At 40.7% G+C, this 27,189-nt stretch overlaps 1 protein-coding gene across 1 annotated transcript in view; it reads right to left on the bottom strand.

Annotated features, from left to right (window-relative positions):
- SORCS1 (sortilin related VPS10 domain containing receptor 1) overlaps positions 1–27,189 on the bottom strand; it is a 262,316-nt gene that overhangs the window by 32,382 nt on the left and 202,745 nt on the right. Inside the window, 9 exon segments of the mRNA XM_066323615.1 lie at positions 4,142–4,313; positions 6,296–6,409; positions 13,924–14,054; positions 15,810–15,927; positions 16,896–17,003; positions 18,016–18,107; positions 19,370–19,446; positions 19,910–20,012; positions 26,556–26,702. Of these exon segments, the coding sequence (XP_066179712.1) occupies positions 4,142–4,313; positions 6,296–6,409; positions 13,924–14,054; positions 15,810–15,927; positions 16,896–17,003; positions 18,016–18,107; positions 19,370–19,446; positions 19,910–20,012; positions 26,556–26,702 (1,062 nt within the window).

Here is a 27,189-nt window from a genome sequence, read left to right as displayed (position 1 = left end):
TTTGAAAGAATTCTTACATTCATATGATTTAAATGACCTGTTGATTGGGTTTGCTTTTAATGATATTTATATGCTGCTGGATATAAATGCTTCACAGGAACATTTCATGTGATTCAGGGTTAGAGAAACTGGGCCAGAATCCCAGCTCTCAGAAATCAGCAACGCTCAGTGTGCTCCTGGGTTTGGTTCCTGCCCTCCCTCCACTTGCAAAGACTTCAGTGATGATTTTCTTTTCTGTCTTCTTCAATAGCAGAACACTTTTGAATGCTTTGTCCTTGCTTCTCCCGGGGCATCTTTTGCTCACATTGTGTTTTTGTCAGAATGCACAGTTGTGGCTCTCAGCATCACCACAGGCACAAGCAGGCTCTACAAGGAGCCACTGTGCTGTGGTTCCTGACCCTGAATCCCACACCTGAGTGAAAACATCAGCTTTTTACTGCTGCCATTTGTCTCCCCCTGCCCTCTTCGCAATCTGCTCCACTACAGAGATGCAGTGAATTTTCAGGGCCTCCAGTGAACCTGATTCTGCAGTTTGTTCCTGTTTTCAAACCCAGGTGGATTCCTACATGGAGCAGAAAGCCCTAGAAAGATAACAAGAGTACAAATCTCAAACCAACTCTTGTACCTTGGTTCATCAGCTTCTCTTTCCTTTTTTTTCCCTTTTTCCTGCAGATCAAGTGGAACATAGGCATGAAAAAAGAGAGCTGGGAGGCTGCAGTGTATGAAACAGCTCTGCAGATTTGAAGGCTTTAAACAAAATGTCTCAGAGGGATACAGGAAATGTTAAGATGTAAAAGGAAAGGACATTGCTTTTTCACATCCTAAAAGATATCAGCTACCATTCACACTAAAGGAGGAGTCCTCACCAGGGTGTAGCATGCTAAAATATTGCCCACTACTCCAAGGGGCAAGAGTTGAATAGCATTAATTTTTTTCTCATGTTGTTGAGGGGAAAGATGTGCAAGGTGACATATCCAGCCCTTTTTAACTTTCCTGATGCCTTCCCCTCTGTAAAAATGGAATGGCACAGATTTTTTGGATACTGAAGATCCTGGATTGCACTGTGCTATATACCTGTGCAGGGCAGAACTCAATAGAAATTGACAAATTCTGGTCTTGTGATACCTCTGCCTCGTATACAAGGGAAAGGAACTTCCCTTTGAGAAGAGGGGTTGGATTAAACAATCTCCAGAGATCCCTTTCAACCTCAATTATTCTGTGAAATCAGTATCCATTTGATAAAAGGATACTCGTTCTTTTGATCAGTATTTTAACTTTTCTAGTGAGTGGTGATTTTTTATCACCGAAACAGTTAAATTGGTAAATGGTTTAGTCTACAGAGTTTTGCTGCTTCAAGGACATTTTATTCCCCTATAACTTGCACATAACCGGGCAAATATTCCTCTTTGCTGAATATTTCTTTTGCTGCAACACCCACACAAAGTCATTGCCAGACTGGGTAAAATTCTCCCAAAGGTTTTGTTGGTTGCTCTTTAAGTTGACAAATCTAGGAGCAGGAGGTCAAGATTCATCTAACAGGGAGAGTAATTGGAAAGGCTGGAGGCTGATCAATACTGCTTCAGCCCTCAGAGCAATTCCTAACCTCTTCCTTATCGGATACAGTGGATGAAGAGCTCCCTTTAGATCTCCTCAGAACTGACTCACTCACTCATCAAAACATCTGTTCTGTACTCCTTGACACCCAGCATGAGACAGGCACCATCTCATACCGGAGAAGGTGTTGCTTCCAGACTCTGGTGCACACTGAAGCAGAGCTGCCAAAGAAGATCAGAATCAACAAAAGAGACAGAACAACGGAGAGAAGCTCCCTGTATGACAGAGTGCTCAGGGTTTTCTTACATGGTATGTGAGCTGAAACACTTCAGAAGAAAGAGCAGGACATTTGTCCTCAGTTTCCCATACTGTGGGTGATTCTTTCTCCCTCTGACTATTGACATAATTCTTTGACAGCTTTGTGACTGACTATTCAGATTGTCCATCTCCTTCTCCCAGTCAGTTTTAAAACTTTGCTCAGAAGAGAAAGATGATACAAAGTGCACTTTTTCTAACCTATTTTTTTAAAATCTGGAAACTGACTCTTGTTTTGGACCTTTTCCTTCACATTTTAAATGGAGAGATCAGTAATTTAACCAGATGAAATTATATGTTCACACTGTTATTACATCATCACAGTAGAAATGCTGTATGACTGTCAGTACTGAAATAAAGTTACCGTATTTTGGAGAAAATAAACATTCAGGTCAAAAACTGCTTTGGGTTAAATGTGATTTATCATATGGTATTGCCTTTACAAATCAGGACACCTGTTTGCTGGGGAAAGCATCAATAACAGAGAGGTAAAAATAAATTCTTTTTTTTTTTAGAGATGACATAGATGACATAGATGACATAGATGACATAGAGATGACATAGATGACATTTACTACAGAGAGGTCAGAAATAATTTCCTTAAATACTCTCACCTGTACTTTAAACTAAAAAGATATGCACATTGTGCCTCGAATACTCTAAACTATAAAGGGATGTACATTGTCCCTTGGTGTTAAAGCATACTTGTTTTAGGATTTATTGAGCAATAAGAGAAGAAAAGGGGTAGAAGTTTAAAGAAATCAATTTAGATTAGGGGAAAAAGGGAAAACTGCTACTTTGTGAATGTTCCTGCGTGTGCACCTGCAGTTAAACATAGATGAATAAGTGCTAAAAAGAAAAAAGAGGTGAAAAGATTTAAATACTTTTTTCTATGGATTCAGGAATGGAGGGAGAAGAATAATGAAATTCCAAGTTAAGTTAGAGATGCAACAAAAACAGAGCCTGAATCAATTTCACAATAGCAATAAATTTCAGACTTAATCCTGCTGAGGATATCTTGAGATTTCACCCATAAATGCCTAAACAATATGTACCAACTTGTGTGATGGTGACCCAGCTGCACGTGTACTATTTGTCATCTTTGGTTTAAACTCAGTGGAAAATAAATATGGAAATCCAGTTTCAAAAAACCGCAGGAAGCAAAAAACACACTTAAGGGTGGGGGAATCAGAATTCAAACCTGCAGTGTAGTAAAGCACCCCACACCTGAGCAAGTGTTTTCCATTTAGGGAAAGGTTTGACTCACCCCTTGTATTTCTTGTAAGGTAAAGGATCCAGAAACATCTTTGCTGTCCTGAAAGGAATTGGCTCAGTGCTGGCACAGAAGCATTGCTTGGGCTTGGAAAGTGTAGCTCAAAGCCTGCTGCCGATTTCATGGGCAGGGGCCAAACGCCCCACCTGAACCATCGATTACTAAAGGAGCATAAAAGACCTAAGGAGATTTTTGGAGTGTTTTTATCAGGGTGTCAGAGGTTTCTCTGACACCTGTGCTTGGCTTTTCTTTCTGTAACATTAGTTGTTTTCCATTTACTGTACCAAGCACCTCTAAAGAGTAGTCTCACTATGATTATTTTAAGCCAATCTGCAAGGGCTGGACCCTCAGAGGCATTGGGAACCCCAATACTGCAGTCCTCAGTTCTCCTGTGAAATTCCCAAAACAAGCCTGTAACAACGGGCCCTAAATTAATAGGAGGCTGGACAGAGCAGCGACACGTCCAGCCAATGTGGTTATCGTGTCGTTCTCACTTTATTGTTTACAGCAGTGACTTTTATACATTCACAACTTAGTTGACATTACAGGTCACACAAAGTATGTAAACAGTCTTGGTCTTAAGGTGGTCAAAGTATCAGAGCCACAATTCTGCATATCACACCTCATTATTGCCCGGAACACCTTAATATCAGAAGGGAATTTTTACTGTGCCACAACTGGGAATTTTTACTGTGTCACAGAGGCCAACAGGCCCTATGGGCCCAAGGGGCCCACAGGCCTTAGGGATCAGTCTGGAATTGCTCACTCTGTCTTCACTCCTGCAACACAAGCCCAATTCCCAGTTTCTATCAGCTTCTCCCAGACACTACCCTGGGAACCACTGTGACTGCCGTACACCTCCACTTTGGGGCAAACTCCACGCAGTGACATTCTGGCCGTGACTGACTTCACACCACCCTGTCTCCGTGCAAACCTCCCTGGCACAGATGGCCCTGGACACGGGCGTGGGGCCCGGGGCGAGGGCAGAGCAGAGCCTACCTCCTCCAGCTGCACCAGGAAGGTGACGTTGTGGCCCTGCTCGGCCGTGAGGCGGCCGTCGGCCGTGACGATGCGCAGGCCCTGGGGCGCTTTGCCCGGGCACTGCTGGCGCTTGGCCGTGTACCTCTCGCGCACCCCGTCCGTGCAGTTGTTGGAAACCACCTTCCGGTACCTGCAAAGGGACATCAGTGGTGACAAGGAGCATGGCGGGGTTAGCTGGGAGAGGGTTCCCTTAGGACTGAGGAGATTGTTAGGAAACAAAGATTCCCAGATGTACTTCAGCGTTTGTCTCAGCCAAGCACACGCTCCTCGTGTGCCCAGCGCACCAGGAGCTCATACTGTTAATGGCACGTGGTGATTTCTTGCAGAGTATCTTGATATCTGTGAAGACCCTTGTGCAATTAAAGGAATTTCCAACTGCCCTTCCCTAGGAAAGTGAACACTAAAGATACTCCAGGTGTAAAAAAAGGCTCTCCCCATGGATTCTTGCCGACATTGTGCAATCTTCTCTCTGGGTTTCACAAGTCCATCACTCACCCCATGGCATCCCCTTTCCCTGTTTCCCCAGTGGGTATGGGGCTCGGTGTCCTGTTCCTCTCTTTCCTATGGTCACTTGCCCCCTGCTCTGCCCGTTGTACCACCCACGAACCTCAGACACCCTGTATAACTAAGAAACACCACATTCCATCTCTTTAGCTCCAGATTCACCTTCAGCACACTGGAATAAACACTTGTTGGAAATTGATTTCTACCTCTCTGCTGAGCCAGCCTGGTAATGTGTGTGGTTGTGTGACCTTGACTGTGCCTGAATGTTTCTTAAGCAGTTTCTCTACGGAGAGACTGACTGGGATTTGGAAAGGCTGTAGCTGCACTCCAAAAAGACACACTGTTACAGATATCTACCATGTTGAGTGGTTTCCCCAAGGAAGAAGAAAACTTCTGCTTGATGCCCTTTCTAAGGACAGTAAGCAAAAGGCTTACTCACATGTTCCCCCTTAGTTCAAGCATGCAAATCATTACTAGAAAGTTCCTCATTCTTTGTGTTACCATAGGTTGATTTTTGGTGCAGAAATTTTAATATTCCTAAAAGTTCTCCCCTGTTGGACCCTTCCCTCAGACCCTGTCTTAACTCCTCCCACATAATAAATAAATACCCCCGTCAGAGCCTGGACTCCTCCTTTTGCCTTTGGCCCCTTGTTACTGACTTTTTCCGGTTTGCTCCACATACAGTGGACACCTTTTTGTTTGTTATTTTGGCATTATTAAATTCTGTTTCCGGACAACTGGATCAAGGCTGCCTCTCTCTATCAAGTCACCATTGAGTAAGAGTCCCAAGGAAACTCAAACAGATCTGATCATCCAGTCTCAGACCCCCTGGAGTTTCAGTTACATAAATTGCCCAAACCATAAAATTATATGTTACGAGTTAAATAACTGTAAAGTTATGAATAAATTATATACACATATAGTATGGCATTGTATTCAATTATTACGCTCATTGTATTCAATTATTACACTGTTGGGCAAAGTTTAACAACTTTTCTCACATGTTCTCCCCTTCTCATTAGTTGTGAGAGGCAAGAGTCTCTTAAGATATAACCCTCAGGGGCTAGAGCAATAAGAACTGAAGCAAAAGCAAATTCTGCCCATCTTTCAGTGCACAAACCCTCCAAACACAGCTTGGGTTGCTTTGTTTGCTTTAATCACTTGCAGCATAAATGAAGTCTGCCAGGATCTTAAACTTGACTTCCAAGAAGGCCAAAGAACAGTCAGCATTCAGGCTAGCAGCCCATCTATTAGTTCACACATACATGAGTTTAATTTCCCTCCACTAATTTATTTTCCAGTGTTTCTGCCTCACCTGATCTCACAGGATTTTAAGAGGAGTCTTTTCAGAAACATTAATGACTTGGCCTTACAGTCTCCCCTCAAGTGTCTTTAAGGCATCATCTTTCAGAGAAAAGCCTGGGCCATACGTGATGGAGATTTGGAGTGACAGATGTGCAACCCTACAAAGGCAGTGATGAAAATGTCCCAAGGACTTCTGTCCCAAGGTGTCCTAAACCAGCTCTGACACAACTACAGCAGGTGTAATCCAAAGCTGTCATTGGGTTAAACTCATACTAGCTAAATAAAGCCTGGTGAGCCACTTACCCAGTGCTGTTGAGATAACTCTGTCCAAGGCTGCAGTCTTTTGACAAGGAGGATGGGTTATACCAAAATGCTGGTAAACACTGGCCATTGCTGTGGCGTTCATATCCATAATCACTGTTGTAACATTAAAAGAAACCATGACATAAAACCCCAAAAGAACAAACACGGTATTAGCTCATGCTCTCTACTATTAACGCAAGTTTTGCTTTTTCTCCATCTGTTTACTAGGATTTTTGATTTTATTTTTACTGATAGAACATATTCTTCATTTCACTTCAGCTTTTTTAATTGGGGCAGTCATCTTCCATAAATCCCAATATAAAAAGGAAGAACCAGAGTAGGTAGTTTATGAGTGTTGCATCGAGGGTTGCATCAAATGTTCTATCTCCACAGAATAACAGTACCGCTCAGGATCAGATCTAGGGTCAAATATATACATATATTTAAAAAAAATACAAAAAATCCCCAGAAATTTATGCTATATTAGATCACCACTGTCTCAGTCATATCTTGGAAAACTGAAGGGCTAAAAAGCTAATTGCATTTGGAAACTATATCACACAGGATGTAGAAAAAACTTTACAGCCCTGAGAGAGCTCTCGCCTGAAGGCATTAACAGCATATTCACTAATGGAAAAGAATTCTGTGATCTTCAATTCTCTTTTTGTTTGGAAGAGGAAATGCTACCAAAAATCACATGTTAGAAACAACAAGTCAAACTTTAATCTTTTGTCACAATTTGAATTTAGCTATGACTAAATTTGCTTTGCTTTCACTAAAAAAATATTTCAAATTGTTTCTGATTCCAAGTAAACAAAGACTCTGTAAAAATGTTATTGCAGGGAAAAAAAAAATCCAACAAACAGAAAACCTCTTTAATCAGTATTCCATTCACATGTGGGTTTACTTTCCAGCCGTTGAGTAATGAGAACTGCTTGGCTGGATAATCATTCTTATTCCTTTTACTAAGCCTTCTCCATAGCTCATAATGGAGAAGTAATGGGATGTTGTTTCTGAGAACTGCTATGCAGAATCCACCAACTCCACTCCAATATTCCAGTTGCAACACAATCCTTGATCTTAAAATGGCACTTTTCTGCAAAGTATTTTTAACTAATTATCCTTAATGTCTTGGTATCAAGTAGCCAGATTTTCCAAGAAAAGAGGATTAGGGCAGTGTTAGATCATGTGATTAAGGGCTCATATTTGTGTCTGTATGTAAAGAAGCAGAGAGAAAAAACAGGAGATGGATGAACCCCCAGCAACCTGATTAGAATTAGTGGAGCCCCTGCTCCAGCCCCTCCCAGAGCGGTCAAGACAGCCATCAGTCCATGGCCAGGGTGAGACCTACCAGATCATCAACAAGAGATCTACTTATAGAAAAATATTAACGACAAGAAGAGTGTTTAACTTAATGAAGACTTTGTTCAAGTATCTTGAAAAAGCATGATGACTTAAAAAAATGTAGTGAGTGACTTGTAAACAATGTTAAGAAGCTTGGTAGTAGTCTAAGCTATAAGACAAAGAAGAAAAAAATAGATAATATGTTTTGATTTATCTTTGTTAAGTTTTTTGTACTGTTTATCAAGAAGACACTGAAAAATAATTCAGTTACCACTTTTTACTTCTGCATCAACTTTTTTTCTTCTGAATAAAAAAAAAAAAAGATGTTTTGAGGCAATCTTAAAGTGCCAAGATTAAAAAGATGACATTAAGCAAAAGAAAATTAATGCTGTGTATCACTTGAGGAAACAAAACAAATATTAGAGTGCATGACTGTTCCAAAGGAACATTTTGGCAGCTGTGGTGCTTGGGGTATCTCCAACAAATAACTAAGAACATACTCCAGGAAAGAGCAATGAAGTAGATGACCTAAATGATCTTTTCCTCATTTTTTTTGACTGAATTTTCATCAATCTATTTACTCAGATGGTTGCAACTCAGTGCTGCTAAATTGCTTTGGAAGCATCAACCAGCCAATTCTCCCACTGCCATGTGCTTCTGTAATCATCCTTGTTGGAATAAGAACACTATAGCTGCAGAACACACTTTGTAATGAAGAATAACGCCATTCTGATTTGCTTGGAGAAAACAAATATTTACATACAAATGGGACTCCCATATTTTTGTAATTCATTTGTAAATGCTCTGCAGCACTGTATTCCTAAGTTATCGTGTGTGACTCTAATTAAAAAACTGTAACACTGTACACACACAGTGTTCTGTAATCAGGTGAAAACAAAACAAACTAATACAGTGAAATCTCCCTCAGAGGGGATCAGCACTCACAACCCAATTTGATGCAGTAGTCTGGGCTTTCTTACTAAGCACATGTCTAGATTCAAGCTACTATTTTGGTTCCTATTCCTACCTGTAAATCTGGGCAAGCCAAGCTGGACTTGACTAGTTTTGACTGTGCTTGGATCATATTTCTCCAAAGCAAGGGAAAGAAATCCCAGGATTTTCCACAGCAGAAACCAGTTATAAGCACAGAAGTTTCACAGTGCTGTTCTCAGGCTTGCAAATCATCTGGCTCATTAAGGCCCTACAGAAATATCATCCCAGTAAATGACATGAATTGCTACTCCATATCCCTCCACAGATGCAGCAGCCGCCCGTTCACCTCTGCAGTCTTGGAATCTAATGAATTCCTTGGCTACAGGCTGCTGCACGCAGAACACTGATGCTGACAACAAATTGCTGCCTACAATTTGGCACAACAGGCCTTTGTAGCAATCAAGAAGCATTACCATCAATTGGATGTCCATAGCATGAGCCAGCACAGCAAAGTCTGGAGATGGGGAAGGCATCAGCCTTAGCCTGCAATCAGCTCCCCGAGTCATTGCCTGGGAACTGGGAATTGGAATTTGCATAGACTGATGATATTTTGTGTCGGCCTGAAAAGAACTCAGGTGACACAGATAATGTATCTCCTAAAAAGGAGTGGAACGTTTGCCATCAGGGATTGCTTTATCAGTATGAAGCAGCCTGTCTTGTGGCTCTCACTGATTATGGTTTTACCCTTTTACTGGTTTAAATTGGAATCTTATTTGTCTTAGTCAAGTAGAACTGCAAGTTTCTTTCTGTAATTAGATACAAATTCATTCCAGACGTTTGTATCTCTGCTCAATGCTCATGATAAATTCCTTTTTCTAATGTTATTTTTGGCATAGGTAATAATCAAAGAAAAGAAATCCCCTAAGGAAGTTTGTAATTTGAAAAGAGACCTGACAAACATACTGTTTGGAAGAACTGTTAATTCACATGAAATTATTAAAATCCTACTGCTCTAAGAAACAGGAATAATCAGTTAATTCAGATGAGTGATTGCCATGTTCACAGCTTCTAAAAATCAAGATATGACTTAACATGTAACCATAGAAATTCTTTAAGATTAATAGTTTCACCTTAAGGTCAACTACGCCAGAACATGGCAATGCTCTTTGTGTTTCTGCATACTGTGTTTTCCAAATATTTTGGACATTAAATGGGGTGAAATAGAGCTATCTCTGAAAATAGTCACCTTTTTTTCTGCAGTTTCCAAAAGCCCTGGTGGGAAAAAACAACTGTGGCCACAGCACTTTTTATTCACTTAACACCATTCTCTAATATTTAACCATGATTCAAGTGTAGATTTGTGTTAAAGGGGAGCTATGCTTGTTCCCCAGTTCTACAGGACCTGACATGGGATTTAACTCAGAGAGGGATGGATTCAGCTACAGTCTGAACTGTGGATCTACAAAGGAATACAGTTGTAATTGCACCACACTATTTGGAGTTGAGCTATACCAGATTATGTTAATATGGAACCTAAAATCCCCAGAACCTTTCCAGTAAATCCATGCCCAGTAGATATCCAGGCCCTTCAAGGTGCAGAGATACACTGTAGATTTTGCATAGTGAATCTGCATTTTCCACAAGCACTCAAAATGAACTAAGAATTCTATATTGCTATTTGTTAGCTAGCCAAGCCCATAACTGAAGGGTACAAATTTAGGTGTATTTCAGAGCTGGCACCTGCATGACCTGAACTGATGGCTGGTGACACACAAAGCCAGCAGAATCTGTCTCAGTGTCTGTCCCCTGCCTCCCTGGGGTTTGTCAGAACACTTTCTTCTGATGCAGGACTCTGATGTTTTAGCATTGTAAGTAACCTCAGCAGGCAGGGCTGTAATTTAAGTGCCAGAGAATACAAAAAGAGCCAGCCAGATCCTTGCTGATATCATCTGTGAAATACATAAATAGACCTAATTCCCAGTTGCACTAAGGCACCTTTGTGCCTCTCTGGCTATCCAAAACCACTAGCACCAGTATCAACAGACTCATACTTCCCATGGAGGTGCGAGGTATGGGAATACTGATAGAAGAGGCTGTCAGCATTAACGACAGCAGCCTCAGAGGGAGGACTGACAGTGAGACCCTTTACTCAAAGTTCCTAGCAAAGAACCTGGGAGACAGGTGGCTGAAGGATGAGCACCACCAAAGGTTTCCATCTGTGTCCAGGAGGCGTTTCTGCTGAAGAGAGATCGCTGTAATAATGCTCAGACTGCAGGAAGGAGTGCAACACGAGGAAACTGGATAAATTAATGCTTTAATAACACCCAAGCAACAGCGCCATCCATTTACCCAAATCAATTAAACAGAGAAGGAGGTTCTCGTTTCTAGGCCGTTGCTAGGACAGGCTCGCCGAGGGCTCCTGCGCATCCACATCCCTCGTTATTCCTGAAGCGCTGTTGCCCTCTGGCTGCCAGCCTCATTCCCTGTATTCCTGCATTCCTGCATTCCTGGGGAGCCAGCCCGGGGGAAAGGGGCTCAGGGCACAGCAGCACAGAGCCCCGGGCTGGAGGGGCCACAGCCGCCTCTAACCTCACTCAGTTTTGTGGCTGAGCAAAACAATAAATAAACACGCCCTTCTGCCTGAGAAAGGAGTACCAATGGGCTCGCACACAGGTTTGAAATGAATCTGGAGTTCTGTGATATTAAAAGGAAGAAAAAAAAATTAGAAAATCTTTGTGTCTTTTATAACTGATATTTTTCCCCTGAACTGATAAAAAAAAAAAGACTTGCAGGATTAACAGCAATAATACTTTTTCTCACTTTAGCTGACCACAGTAATACAACTTTTACTCCAATCTCTGACAAGCTTAGATAATAAAATTTTCTCCACATAAATTTAGTGTTTAAACAGCAGTGACAGCACGATTATAAGGATTATTGTTTTCTCCAACTCTATTTACAAACATGGGTTCTATAACCACTGACAATATAAAAATCTGTCCAATTTATTTCAGTATTGAAAAATCAGGTGTGGACAGCTAAGAAGCTTCTCCCTAGCTGGGGGGATACATGTCCCTTTCAATCTCCTTCAATTAAGAACCCTGCTCAGTGAAAAAAATTAAAAAAATAAAAAGGAAAAATAGAGAATTCAAAAGTACTAAAATGTCATGAGTGAGGATGATGAAAGTGATTTTGTGGTTTTTTTCTTCCTGAAAAAGAAAGATCTCCACAGAGGGCACCCTTCCACAGCAAGAATTCACTCCCTGATTTCCTCCAAACCTCCCTCCAGCTTCTGCAGGGTGAATTGGCAGTGGAGCCTAGTGCAGAGTTCAACAAGGAAAGCATTGAAAGTTACAGTGGTGCAGCAGCAGCTTTGCCTTTCTTAGCAGACAGAATTGCTTTTTTTCTTGCCATTTTCTTTTCTCCTTTTCTGTCCTTCTCTGGCATATCTATGTAAAATTATGTTCCTGATGAGTACTGTTGGTAAATGTTTCTGAACTGGGTGCTTAAAGCAGTATTTCAGTCTTTTTTTCATCAGAGACAGGAGGGAAAGAAGCTGAAATGGATAAAGTAGAAATCCAGGTCTGAGGACTGTAGGAATAACTTGATCTCAGAGAGAACTAGAGGGAATCACCACAGTCTGGTCTAAACCAAAACTGATTCTACCAGAAGGAGAAAGGTCCTTCTTGGTCAGAAAGGTCCCAATTCTGCCTCTTCCAGTAGATCTGAGGTGTCTCGTTTGTTCATGTGAACTATGAGCACCTGTTGTACATGCCAAATCATCCAAGCTTTCTCTCAGAGATTCTCCCACAGCCCAGCAGAGCCTTTGGAGAAAGTTTCCTCGAAGTGAACATTAAATTTCCACCAGCAAATGTCACTGTGGTACTTTTGTTTTGTACTTGGCAACAAAGTTTTATAGTGGCAAACCACATAGTCAGTTTTAATGAAATAAACATATTCATTCTCAGGGAGAAGTCCTGGATGGAAAGCATATTTTTATCAGAAGTTTCAGGTATGTGTGTCCCTTACAAGTGCCAGGGATTTAAACTCTAATGAACTGACTGTGAGTCAATTGTATGAACTATTTTATTAGACCACGAGGTTGGCTCAGCATTGTACTGCATGCCCTATACGAGGGTTAAAATCTTCAGGGAATTTCCTTGCTTTTAATGATGGTTTGGGGGTTTGGGTTTGGCTGTTAGCTTTTTTATATTACTAGAGAAATATTAAATGATTGAAATCTAGGAGCTTTGGACACCAAAATGATGAACTACACACAGATCTTCTCCCTAGAATAGAACTAAATGGAAAATGACGAAATCATCAAGGAAACCATATTGACAGAATCTGTGCCAAAATATGTTCATAATTGTTATTGTTTGAGGAAGAAAATTTACTTTTCTTTAACACAATATAAAAGTCTCCTGCAATTCTGTGCTTTTATACAAAAAATATTCTATATTTATTGAGGAGTGAGAAAGGAAATGCTATAAATTTCCACACAAAATATTAATGAGATGAACCATTTCAGGATTCACATAGCAGATTCTAGGTTTAATTAGTAACATGACATAGATCTGGGTGGGTGAGGCACAAAGGGAGTTTATCACCACTGCCAAAGGGCCAACATTTCTCTCATCCAAGATACTGAGGAACTTGCAGGCTTGGAGAAAACAGGTAAAAAGAGATTTCAATAATGTGGTTCCCTGCCTTTTTTGTGCAAATTGCTGTGAGTCAGCAGTAATACTGAAGTGAAACCAGCAGCTGAAGATTTTATCACGCCATGCAAAACTCATCAATGGACTTTATTTCCCATAGCAAACTTCAGAGAAGAAAAGGCTTCAGAAAGAGATTAACTCAAATAATGAAGGCAGTATCTGCTGGATACCGTCAAACATGATGGTCCAGATTCAACAAATGACCCAAGAATTTCCTAAATAGTTGATTCTAGAAGCTGAAAGCATACTTTGTATATGCACATACTTACTTTTACTCATATATACATACGAGTGCATGCCTTAAGATTTTTTTCTTCCCCCACAATGCTGTTGTATGTCTTCAGGCTACTCTCAGCTACCCTTGGTCACCGCTGAGGTTAGATGTGCTCAATTGACCTGGTGCACAGAGCTGTGACCTGGAAAATGGTCTGCTCAACACCAATATTGTGGGAGCCTTAGGAGATTACAGATACCCATTCCACCTTTCCTTCTTTTAACATACCTGCCCTATCAGGGAGCAGCCTATTCCAATACCTGTACATTTAATAATCTCTACTCTCTGCAAGCCCACAGCCTCTCCAAGGATCCCCGTGGTGCTGAGTGGGAGCCCCAGGCCCTCTGCTCATTGCTCACCAGTCGAAGTCTGCCTCTGTGCACACGCACGGCTCCGAGGTCATAGCCCCAGCGTATTTCCCTTGCATGCATTTCTTCTCTGACTTGCGCTTCCTGTAGATCCTTTTTGCTCCCATGATGCAGGCTTCTCCCTGGAAACAAAACCAGAAAGATTTCTTTGACGCCCACCAGGCTATTTGTGTCACCCGGCTTTTCCAAGCCCGTGCAACAGGAGGTGTTACTCAGGGGAAGAGGATGGGAAGCCAAATGTCATCTCAGTACACTGGAGTTAATTAAAGCTACTGAAGCTCTAACTGAAACGAAATCAACTTTTCCAATACATGCTAAGAAATTATCTGAGATTACTTATGTATCTTATTCAGTTCTGAATTTGTTCCCAATCCCATAACATTTGATACAGGCCCATTTCACAGCAACTGAAAATATGGTCTGATTCCTCTGCAATCTGAGGCACAGAGCAGATTTATTTCTTTGGTCTGACCTCTCTGGGAATATTTTCATTCAGAAGGAACTAGTAATGTGTGTTTATGTAAATACTTCCCATGGATGAGTTGGGGTTTATGGGGTTTGACTTGTTATGTAGATGTTAAAACTTCCTATCTTCAGCACCCTGCTTAATATTTCTATCTAGGGAACAAGGCTCAGCCTTGCAATCTCAGTGGAAAGGAATTCAAAAGGCAAGAGTACACAGAAACCTTCCTAAAAATAGTTCTTCAAGCTCCAAAGCCAACATCCTCAAAGAAATACTGCAAAATCCTTGGTATTTTTGCTTATGCAAGCACAAGAAAGCAAAGAACAAAATACAGTGAGTCTCACTTATTACCTTTTATGCTGTTAAAATCGTTGTGGAAAATTTTTTCATGGCTTTGATTTGATGATTTGATGGCATGAAACAGAAGGGCCTGAATAGCAACTGGTGTAAAATGCTGTGCTTCCTTGAATTTCAAGGAAGCTGTACTGATTTTCAGCATCTAAAGATCTAAGTAATAACTGGTATTTTTAGTGTAGAGTTGTGCCTTGTGCGAGCAGCTAGGCTGAGTCAAGCTACTTCCATTTCATATTCATTATTAAATTCTTTCCCAGCAAGATATATACAGAAAGACAACCTTTGATGATATAAATGTGTGCTTTGCTCTAGACTTCAGTGGAGCCTGTGGTGTTTATATAACCACAGAATTTGGGCCATATTTTATTCTACCCTGATGAAACATAGACTGTTGTGAAACATAGCTTGGCAGAGCAGGGAAGGTGCCCCGAGGCAGGTGCAGCACTGTGCAGAGCACCTCACTTTGCTGGCCATGAATTCCATGGCTCAGAGAGGGATGCAGCAACTGCATCCAGGATGCATAGGGCAGGGCATGGGGGCCAATGAATTGGGGAATAAAGTGCCCAAATCCCACAGCAGAGAGAGACAGAACAGGGATGAAAACAAGTGAGCAAGAAATGAGGCTAAGAGGGCCAGAAATTGGAGAAACAAAATGTGACACAACTAGAATGGTCTTATGGCACCAGCTCTGAGGACACAGAAGGATGAAGGAGAAAAAGGAGGTAAGGATGGGGAAATCAGATGGGAAATGCAAGAGTGAAGGAGTTCAGGCCTCAGTGGCAGTTCTTCTGCTGTTGCTGGGTTGTTCAAGTCTGCATAATTCTGAGGTAATTACCTGTGTGCAGGATGACATCCAAAAGACCGCTGTTCATCCTTCAGGGATCTCAGTCTCAATCTGAGGCCAACACACCAGAACAGAACAGAACAGAACAGAACAGACCTACCCACTAAGGGACGAGCTGACACACAAACAGTTTGGAAAAGATATTGGATCGTGCTGATCTTGAACTGTAGGATCATTAGCTATTTGAGGTCACAGCCCAGCATCCTCGCTTCTCACCTGGCTGTGGAGCTGCCAAGGCCTGTAGTCCTCTTCTGCACATCTCCGATCAAAAATGGACTTGTAGTCTACTTTCACCAGCTGCCACTCTGAGCGGTGGCTGAAATGTCCAAACACGCTACAGAATGCAGCAGGAAGAACACACAATAAAAGGAAGTCTGGTAGTTACAGAGGTACAGTCACTATGATTTCCAACAGAGATCAATTGCTTTAAGAGTGAGAGTCCTACTCATTTTCACTGGACTGACAAAGTGAAAGTGAAGCACAGCCTGCTAAATATATATAACCCTATTAGAAACTGCAAAATTGCATGTAGCTTTTATTCTAAGACCCTCCCACTTGTGACAATATCCAAAATGACTCAACTTGAAGAGTCAAGAGAAGACTTGATATGGGGCTGGAGACAGTAATACCTTCAAGAGTTTTATCTGAGTTTTAAGGCTTGGGAATTCCTTCCATGCAAATTAAAATCAGACCCTGAAGGAACATTCTTCATACATCTTTTTTAGCTCAGGTTAGTTTCCAAGCCACATATTCTGCTTATTGCAGGTCAGTCAGAAATACTTCCTGTTTTTACAAATCTGATCTCAGATAAAATATCACAGTTTCTGGAATAGTGAGTCCAGATTCATGCATCATGCAGAACTCAGCATACCACATCGAAACTGAACATAATTTTTCATGAGTCAACCTCCAGGCAACATTTTGTCATTCATTTTTACAAAAGAATGTCTTCACTTATCTGTGTCTCATTAAAAAAAAAGAATGTAGCAGCAAAAACACAGTTATGAAAATACCTCACCATTTTTCTTTCAAATATTAATCTGTCAACAGTAACTCTGCTTTATATCACATTCAATTTGAGGAGTCAGGTTTCATGCTGATAAGGTAAGTGATAATGGGTTTGCAGTAACCATGTTGCTAATCTCTCAGTCATATCACAAATAAACTGATTATTTAGCAACAGAAGACTACACACTCTTGGCTTCAGATTGCACTTGGTTTGGTCCCCAACCAGAAATGCCACTGTTCCAAAATGCAACGTGTGGTTCACCTCCACAGCACCATTATGGCATGCTCACTTACGTCATGATGAGGGTTTCCTCTCCAGGCTCCCCTAAAACTCCATCTACAAACAGTGGGAGGGATGTGAAACTGTACTTGCTCCAAGATCTCCCTTCATCAAAACTTAACCTGGAGGAGAAAGCAGAATTAGTGTCTTCTTTCCTTACTCTCCTATTTCACTCACAGGGATTTTCTAGTCCACTACAGTTGCTATGGAGAATTGGAAAACAGCTTCTCTTATTGGATTCTGATTTTTTAGTCCTTTAAATAACTATTTTTTGGGGCGAAGCATCATAAATCAGAGCATCGATCAAGCTTGTCTGGCATCATACCACTAAGCCATAGCCAATATTTCAGGCATAGAAACTAGCAGTTATGTTAAAGATTGATGCTCAAAGAGCAAAACATAGCCCAAGCATAAGATTTAAAAAAAAAAAAAAAAAAGTTATTTTGAATATCTGTTTTTTGAATTACCAGTATAAAACGTTTTGAGGCTAATTTTCTGGAGGATGACAGTTTCTTCAGACCACTCCCTGTGGGGAGTGTAAGTGAAACTCTGGAACCTTATTATTTCTTAAGACTTGGGTCTGGGTGTTTCAGATCCTGATATGGCACTAACTGTGGTGGAAGTAAATAACACAAAACAGCACAAAGCTGTACTCCACCTCCTCACTCAGGAGTGCTAACTGGCAAGGACACTTTGGCATTATCAGTTATATAACCCTGAATCTATTCAACAAAATTCTGATTTAAAGTGCTGCCTGCCACACAGAAGGCAAGTTCATCAATAATTCAATACTATTTTGGTAACCTAATGAGAGACAAAGGTATAAACCATATATATATATTTATATTTATATATATATATTTATATATTTTATAAACAATCAAATCCAAGAAGCCAAGCTGTGGTAAATCAGGAGTGTTGTGAAATTACACTAATGGTATCTCAGATCTGGCCGAGACAAAATTATATAAACTGTAATTTCCAGGATTTCTTAGTTTTCTCTGACTTGTTTGCCAGTATCTTAAATAATACTTTCTAGATTATAGTTGCAGAAGACTGGAGGCATACTAACTGCCTACTTCCTGGCGTCTGAAAGGAGGGACAGCAGATATTTAGCACAAATGGAGTCATTACCAGAGGTGTCTGATAGGCAGAGATGTGTGTTTCATGGCAACGAGTACTCCACCTTGATCCAGGTACAGAACACTGTGCTCTTCCTCAAAGATCTGGAAAAAAAAAAGTGTTTATTTAAACATATTATCCTTAGTATTAAGAAAATGTCACAGTTCTTTACATAGGATCATGACACAGGACCATTATGTGGTAAGAAAATTATAAAGTAGAGGAAATTATACATATATTTCCTAGACTCAGTTTTTTATTGTTTGGGGTTTTTTTCTCCACAGTTTTTCCAGGTACATGGAAAATTCATTCTTCCCTTGCTTGACAGAAAGTTAGAAATATGATCTTTTTGCAAGGATCAACAGTTTCCCTCCTTTAGATGGCAAATTTTTGTTTAAAGAAGAATTTCATGTGTTTGCACATGTCTGGCCCCATCTCAAATAATTGATTTAGACAGAAAAATGAGGCTGGTCAAACACTGCAAAATAATTAGATTCTTGGATTATCAAATATTGGAAAAGATTTTCTCTCCCTGTGTCTTTTTTGTATTAGCTTTCTGCAAACAGCTGCTCTACAGTCTATACAGCAGCATTTGTTAGTCTGAGAAAGTTACTCTTTCTCTCCATGATTTGATGTCCCATTCAGAAAACAGAAGAACAGAATCTCCTGATCTGAGGATAAGCACATTAAAGGGTATTTCTTAACAGGTGAGACTCCACTAAATATTAGGAACTACATATAATTTCATCATCCAGTCTCTTTCCACAATTAATGCAGAGGTAGGTAGCTTTGGAACAAGGCAAACTGAATTTTGTCTTTTTCTGCATTAGCTTAAGAGCAAGGCAAAATAATCCATTTATATGGACAATGAATTTTGGACAACTCAGCTTAGGTGAAATGACTCTCAGCTGAAGTGAGAAAAAGCAGACTTGTGCAACCACTGATTTTTGGGTAAGTATAGTATGGAAGGAAAGAAAAATGGTTTGGTTGCACGAGGGATGTACAACAGTAAAAGGTAATACTTTCTCTACCCTTATTACTCGTAATTTATTCTGTTCTCTTTGCTATGGGGTTAAAATGAAGTCAAACTCTGAGTAGAATAATAAAAATAATTTTCTCTTATATGAAATCTAATAGCATATTCAGTCTTTTTCCTTGAACATCTCTGTACTGCTGAGAAGGGAAGTTTACTCCTTCATAAAAAGTTTGCAAAAAGCCACTCTGAACCAAAAAAAAAAAAAAAAAAAAAAAAAAAAAAAAAAAAAAAAAAAAAAAAAAAAAAAAAAAAAAGTAGGTGACAGATTGAATCCTGTTTTAGGGCATTTCCTATGGTTCTTACTTAAACCAGTGATTCTGTGTCATTTACCTGCCTCCAAGTGTTCCCAGCATCAGAAGTAACAAACATGCTGATGTCATTGTCTGATAGTTCAGTGCCTATATTACCTGTAAGATGAGCACTGGTTAGTGAAAGAACCCTCTCAGAAACAGCAGAATGAGTAAATCAGGGGAGTAAATGTATTTATTTATTTTGCAGTTGTTGAACTTCTGGGTTTGGGAAGAAAATAAGAGGGAAGGGGGAAGAAGGAAGGTGTTTCAGTTTGAAAAAATATATATAGAAGACCAAATATATACAACTCTACACACCTCCACATGCAAAGGAAATGCCCTGATTTGATCTTATACTCACAGGAGAAGAGGATTAGACATGAACTCCTCCACCTTGAAGGCCAGTTTCCATAAAAAGCATATGACAAGCTGAAGGCCCATAAGGATTTTCATTTGACAGCCTGCCTCCTTTCCCAATACTGGTGGTGTGACACCCCACAGCCACCCAACACCCTCCACAACCTCCAGAGTTTGTCCAGGTTTGCATGTCAAATAGAGGTAATTTTAAAATGTTTCATACCTGAAGCTACAATAATACTGGGGGCCGTGTCTCGGCTGGCGATGTTTCCTGAGGTGTAGGGGTTGTCTGAGACCTTCAAGTGAAGATGAAGGGAGCAATAGGGCTATGGAGAAAGGGGAAATAAAAGTAAAAAGCAGACACAACAACATATGCTCCTATTTCTACAGGCTTAGAAACATACAGTGTCTTTCTGTATCTCCTCCCGATCATTGCGTTCAGTACCCCTTAGATAGGCACAGCCACTTTGCCATCATTTTCTGGCCCTGCCCATTCCCAGTGGGAAACTGATGCACCAGGCTGAAATCTTCTTTCAAGGACCAGATCTTTGAGGCTGTACCTCAAAGCAGGGGACCAAGCTTGCACCAGCAGGTGATGGTAAGGACTCTCCTGGCTCCTACTCTTTGAGAAGCAATCATGCAGATTGATGCAGATACAAAATGACTCCGAGCAGAACTACCCGAGCTGTGTCTGAAACAAGAAGCAATTTAACCCCACTGGTGTGGTGCTGAATCACCACTAATTAGCCAAGAAAAAAAAACTTATTTCATACAATTTCTTAACTCTTTTTGATATATGACTGTTCTGAAATGCACTGCAATAAATACAAAGAAGTACCACAACTAGAAAGTGTTAGTTTCAAGTTTAAAGCAAAGCTTCATTGCCCATCTGGATGTGACCTTTAATATTTCAATAGAAATACATCCATGGAAACCTTACCCATTTGCTACTGATTTTGTATGCCGAGTTACTCAGGTAAGACACAAGTGGTACAGAATAAATCAGCTGAGCAAGAAGGTAAGACAGATGGGCAGATTTGCAAACTTGCCATTACAATTCCCTCCAAATCTGTAATCTGTAAAATTTCTAAAAATTTCTGAATACTATTTCCTTAACTTAGGTTGTATTTCCAGATTTTTTGTTCTTTCAAACCTCATGAAGAACCCTTCATGAAACGTGCTGAGGGAGGAGCAGGGGAAAAATACTGGCAAGAAAACCTGAAGCAAATTGACCCAAGGTGGACATCACACAGGAACAGAACTGGAGCAAAGCCCATGCTTCAGCTTGCCCAGCTCTGTAAGAGAAGGAGGGGCTGTGCAGAGGGACCTTCAGGCTCAAAGGAGGCAGGTTTTCCTCAATAATATCAGCTGCCTAAAGGCTAGATCTGCAGCCCCAAGGGTCTGGCAGGTCTCCTCTCTAGGAGACCTGGTCCCACAGGTCACTGGAGGAAGACCACTTATCCATCCCATCCCAGAGTAGGTAAATATGACTGAAGTGACAGTTCCCCTGTAGAGACAGGCAGGGGCTCTTTTGGCAAAGGCAAATGAGGGTGGTGAGGAAAGATGGGAGCTCTCACTTACGTGAGACAGGCAAAGGGGACGTGGGCAGTGCAGCAGGGAGCACAAGCTGCCAAGTGGGATGCACTGAGCAGCCTAACTCCAAATGACAGCCTGGTGAGCGCTGCCGCTGGAGCAGCCCGGGGCACCCAGAGGGAGTGGAAAACAAATTGAGCTGACATGAATGCAGGAAGTGGAAAAGCACTGTAAGAGCATGAACTCTTTCCTTTTACATTTTGATAGGTTGTGAGAAGACTAAATAGAAAACATATTTTTAAAACTAACATACTCCAAGCCCACTTCATCATTTGGAAGACAGAACCTAATGGCAACTCAGACAATCCCCAACTCAGATGAGACCTTGTTAAGATTCAATCTTTGTGCTACTAGAAGTTTCCTTTCAAATTTATCTCATTTCACAGATATAGCATATAGAAATGGAATATATCTCTCCAATGCTAAAAGCCAGGCCATCAGTCTAAGCAGACCGACGATCTTTTCAGTGTCATGACTTCTTGTTGGTTGGAGTACAGTAATGCTTAGGGTCTTTAGTGACAACAGGATATCGGGCAAAAACCAACCTTTCCACTCTTAGCCAAAAACCTGAAGCTACTGCCTGGCCCATGGCCATCCCACATCCTGTGTTTGCATTCTCTTTCTCATTCCCCTGTACACCTTCTCTACCTCCATCCTTACAGTTCATCAACAGATATCTTTCCAGCTGTTTTGTGTTCTGTGTTCTGCTGGTCCTTTTGTGTTCCTCCTCTACCTCCCACAGCTTAATTCACATACAGACATCGCACTGGTTTTCAGAATTTTCATCAATTGTCTCTGTCCTTTTGGTTGTTACCAACTGGCTACTAAAATCATTATTATCACCAGAATTGCAGGTTTGGGGTTCCCCGTCATTGCCTAGTTCCCATCTGTGGCAACTGCTGCACGGCCACCAAGGCAAAGGCAACCACAGCATGGAGCATTTAAACTCTAGATAGAAGATAAAGAATAGGTGATAGAGCCCATTGCTCTGCTCACCACCACAGTTTTTACAATTATCCTGGAGTTCCTTACTTGTTTCCTAGTAATTTCAAGACAGCACTCTTATGCTCCCCCCTCAGGAAGCTCATCAGTACTTAGTAAAATTTCTCATAATCATCCACAAACCCACTTTTGGCTGTTCTGCAAAGCCCACTTCAACTGTTTCCAGTGGCAGGACACAATAAAAACTAGTGGCTGTTCCTCATCAGAAGTGGGAGAAAGTATTATAACACAAAGATGATGCTGGTCACCATTCCCAAACCTAGGGGTAGTGACAGTATTTGCTCACCTGCAAGAGCAAGGAGCAATGAAAAGAGATAAACACTTCCAAGAGAGATACCTCACTTAGATGCTTAAAATACTCTACCAGATGTCCCCCTTCACGAGAACAGGGTCTTTGTCCTGAAATCCATATAGATTCCTATGGAAAAGACAAACAAAATGTGGGAGGGAATAAACAGATGTCTAGAGAAGCAAGGCACAGAGAAAAATATGTGACTTGCCCAGGATCACATAGGAAATTTGAGACAGACCCAAAAATTGAATCAAGATTCTCCTGAGATTCAGCCCTCTGTCTGAACCACAAGTCCATCCTTGAAAGCTAATTGATTAATTCTCCCAGGCAGATGCTCAATGCTTGCCAGACAGAACTACTCCTCAGTTAACTACACATGGCGAGTATCAAACTAAACCAGCATCTTTGGAATAAAATACCTTGGCAGCCATTTAATGAAGATTAAGTATATTCATCTTAGAACACAAGTGGTATAAACAAGAAAAACAAAACCCTGGGATTAGATGGATTTTCATTGCTTTCCTCCTTCCTCATTATTTAGAGCTGTCTCACAAAAAATGCGAAGAAATTCTGAGTCCCTTAGAAAAACCACCTCGAGAGTAGTGTCAGTAGAGGGATGGTTTGTCTGGCTCACCCTGTGCTTCAACCAGATTCCTTCCTAAACCTCCTTAGACAACAACTCAGCTGCTAGAGACTCACTTCTGTTTTAATTCTCACTTAGTTTAGGTTTAAAGACCAGATGCACAGAGCACACAGCACTGCACTCACAGGCTGGGGAGTGTACTGTCACTCTGGGAAATGGCAGATCTCATTTTGCCAATGAGCTGGAACATCCATCACTGCTGAGTCCTGAGCTATTGCTGGAGACAATTATGCTGCAAACCAGCAGTGGGAAAGCATTAGTATCTGCTGTGCAGCAAGGATGGGAGCTAAACTACAAGTACAATGGACTAAGAAGAATTCACTTATCTATGCCATAAGGAAAAACAGGATCATGTCAGGAACAGTTATGTCTAGAAGGAAAAGGAGCAATTGACATAAGGAGGTAAAACTACTGATGTAGGGGTGGCTAAAGAGGTGAGTGCAGTCTGTGAAGTGTTTAAATGCTAAGCTATGTCACACTGACGAGGAACAGAATTGCCTCAGAGGAGGAGAGAATTCCTTTTCTCTGCATTTTTCCTCAGTAGAAAAAACCCTTACGGATCCATTACTTATTTCCAGGAATGTAAACTTAGAGTGCTTTTCCTTCAAAAACTTCCTCAGTGCTCCCAACTTCCGTGGTTTATTCTCTAGAATTTCTAGAATGCTTTCACTCCATATCTTGCCTTCATCTTCCCACCATTAAGTGTGAACCTCAGATGGGATTTTTAAACAGCTTGTCTCTCTTGCAGAATTGCTATTTCACTTTGCAGTTTGGTACATTTTCTGTACTTCTGTCCCTCCCCTTTCTATGGTATGCAGACTGTCCTGTTCTTGTAAAAACCTAACTAGTGAGCTTAGTTCAGATTTCAGCTATTTGCCCTCTTTCAAATTTGCAAGTTGACCACCTGAGACTCTGCATGTTCAGCTGAGGTTTCCTGCTCCTCTGCCATTCCAAAAGCTGGTGAAAACCTAAACATGGAGAAGTGCTGAGACAGTGAAAGAGGCCTCTTGCCTGTTTTACCAAATGCTAGGGAAAGAGGAAAAATAAACATGGCTAAATATTCTTCTGGCCTCATCACAGGGCAGGGCTGATAAAATACTTTCAATTCTCCTAAAAGAGAGATACAAAAGACTGAGATACAAGCTAAAAGTCCATGAAGGATTGTCCCTTAGCACCCTGAAATCACAGAACAATTCCAACACTCCAGCTCAAGTCACAGAGCACTTAAGAAATGTGAACAGCATGACAAACATCCACTGAGCTTGCACAGGTGGCAGTAATTCTCAGAGCAAGTACACAGAGAGCAGAATAAAAAACAAACTAATGTTTAAATAGTTGTTTATGCACAGTGGAGCTCCAAGGATGTAAATGAAATCCCCAGAGGACCATGAGCTTTTCTAGGTCAGCTCTCACCGTGTCCCTACATGAGCCCACACTTCTGTTCCTCCTCTTGACCCTTTGTCTGGCTTGTTCAAATTTATCACCCTCGAGGGAATCCAGCTCGTTCACGCATATCTGGTCTAATTTTAAATGAAGTTTATTGTATTCTCTGGTGCCCATGTATATAGTAGCATATACAGTATGGATGGGAAGGCTTAAAGACAGCCATAACCCTCTCCCCCCATATCTGTTTCAAAAACCAGATATATATGATCTCTTCCATTATATAATGGGCGACTACAGTGGTAGGCCTAGCCTTGTATATAAAATACCCAATTCCTGCAAACAACTGTTCCATAAGGGCCACACAGAGCAGTATCACTGGCCCACTTATAACCAGAATGGCAAGTCAGACTCTGCATGATCAGTGCACAAAAATGACAGGAAAGACCTCTTAGAACTCTAACTTCAAATTTATGGAAAAAAAAAATAAAGTCTACTTTTATTATTTTACTTGCCTATGTGATTTTTTGTTCTTCTGCCTTGCCAGTCCCCTAGAATATTATGCTATCATATAATATAATAAAAATCTTGAGTTTCTGAAAAAAATGGTTATTATCTGAGAAGGTCAAGATGTCAAGTTTTCTTTTATTGAATATGTTCAATTGAGTTAAAACTAGATTATACAATCTATTTGAAACACAAAGACCTTTTTACATAGTCCCTTCCAAAGAACTCAATTGCTTTATGCCTGCAAAGTTTTTTGCATGCCATCTTTTTTGGTTTTCACCTCATAGAAACATCTAATTAAAAACCACTTAGTAACAATTTTTAAAAATTTGAAAGAAGAAAAACACCCAAAGAAATTTAGTCATGCTCTGAAATAACTCTTCTGTCTTACCCCCAATCTCTCCTATTTATTTTTTCTAAACGGGACAGAAAATGAAGGGCTTGCATTTTGGCTCAATAAAAAAATCAATTATTTGAACAGCTTCAAATATTTATTCTTTGCTCTTGCAATAGTGCATGACATTCAATTAAGAGATTAGTGTAGCATTCAGCTACAAAATGTAATGCTGATTCAGATTCTAATGCCTTAAAATGAGAAACTTTTTTTTTGATTGCTTAGATGGAAAACAACATGCAAGTACAGGAGAGTAGCAGTAAGAGCAATTTAAATAGTGTCCCTGATTCTGCCAGAAACCATATTAGAATTAGTATAATATGAAAGCTATTGAGAATCCCAAATACAGGGGTTCTGAGTATTATCCCACTACTGTGAATAGATTGTATCAGTTGAAAAATATGTCAGAATCAGTTTGAGCTCTCTAATTTCATAGACGTCTCCAGTTCTATTCACATTGCCTGTATTTCACTTTCCGTCTTGGAAACTGTTTGCATGTAATGATGATTAAAGACTTGGCCATATGTGGATCTATACATCAATAAGTACAGAGATAGATACAATTTACACCACCACAAAGCTGAACATATATTTGGATGAATGTGTCGATTCTCACTTCTGAGCCCAAAGATAAAATGATGAATGTTAATAAATATTAATGCCAACAGAGAAGCATGAAAGCAATCTGAGCTCTCTTTTCCTTTGAGCCTGTTTCCAGTCACTGTCTCAGAGTTCTGAGCTACAGCAGCTCTCGCCTCCCATCTAGTGTCCAGAGAACGACTGCCAGACACAGCATCAGCTTCCCATGCTCTTCCAGGAGACATATCACTTACTGCAGTAGGCAGCTGATTCACAACCCGTACATTTGTTCCAGAAATTAAATTAAATTAACCTAAATTACAATGCAATAATCTTCAGGCAGCCCAAGCTTGAAGCAGAGGATTCTATGAGATACACTGCACAGAGAGGGGAGCTGCCCACTCTGTTGTGTTACCTGGTAGAAAAAGATTGTGCTGGGGTATTACCACCCACCAAGTTCCCCCTCAGGTACTTACTAGGAGACACTGAATGGGATTTCCTCTCAGATCCGTGTGTGGAGCCTGCAACAAACTCCAGTCTCTCCCTTTATTGTAGGTGATGAAAGTTTTCACTTGGTTGTCAATCTTCTTGTTAGCCAAGAACATTCCCTTTATCCCTGCTACCTAGGAAAAATTGACATGGCTGAAAAATAGATCAAGTCCATGCAGGTTCTCTGCGTGTCCCTTTTTTCTCTGTCAAACCCACCAGGGCTCTGATGGCTCTGTCAGAGTGGCCAGTGTCAGGGCCAGAATTGCCAATGTACATCAAAGGCAAGCTGGGGTGCTGGGGAAAAGATAAAGCCATCACAGGTGCAAAGATGACAAATGGGAAAGAAATACTGTATTTCAGAATCATCATGGGAACATGGCAAGAGATCAGCAGCATTATCTGTAAGTGACAACCTCTCAACTGTGCAGGCATCCTTCCCCCTGAAAGATGAAACATGCACAGGCAATTATTTTTTTCTTGCACAGCAGCAACAGGAAACAGCAGCAATTTTGGCCTTGTGAAGAAAACAGCAACACACACACAAAACTGCAGTTCAATATTTCTATTTTCATCCAGCTTTCTTCAGACATTTCATCTAAAGTTTTCAATGTGTTTCATAAT

The sequence above is a fragment of the Sylvia atricapilla genome, chromosome 8, assembly GCF_009819655.1.
Source record: "Sylvia atricapilla isolate bSylAtr1 chromosome 8, bSylAtr1.pri, whole genome shotgun sequence".
Classification (NCBI taxonomy): domain Eukaryota; kingdom Metazoa; phylum Chordata; class Aves; order Passeriformes; family Sylviidae; genus Sylvia; species Sylvia atricapilla.
Note: the sequence above shows the minus strand (reverse complement) of the source record. Positions and strands in the feature narration are given on the sequence as shown.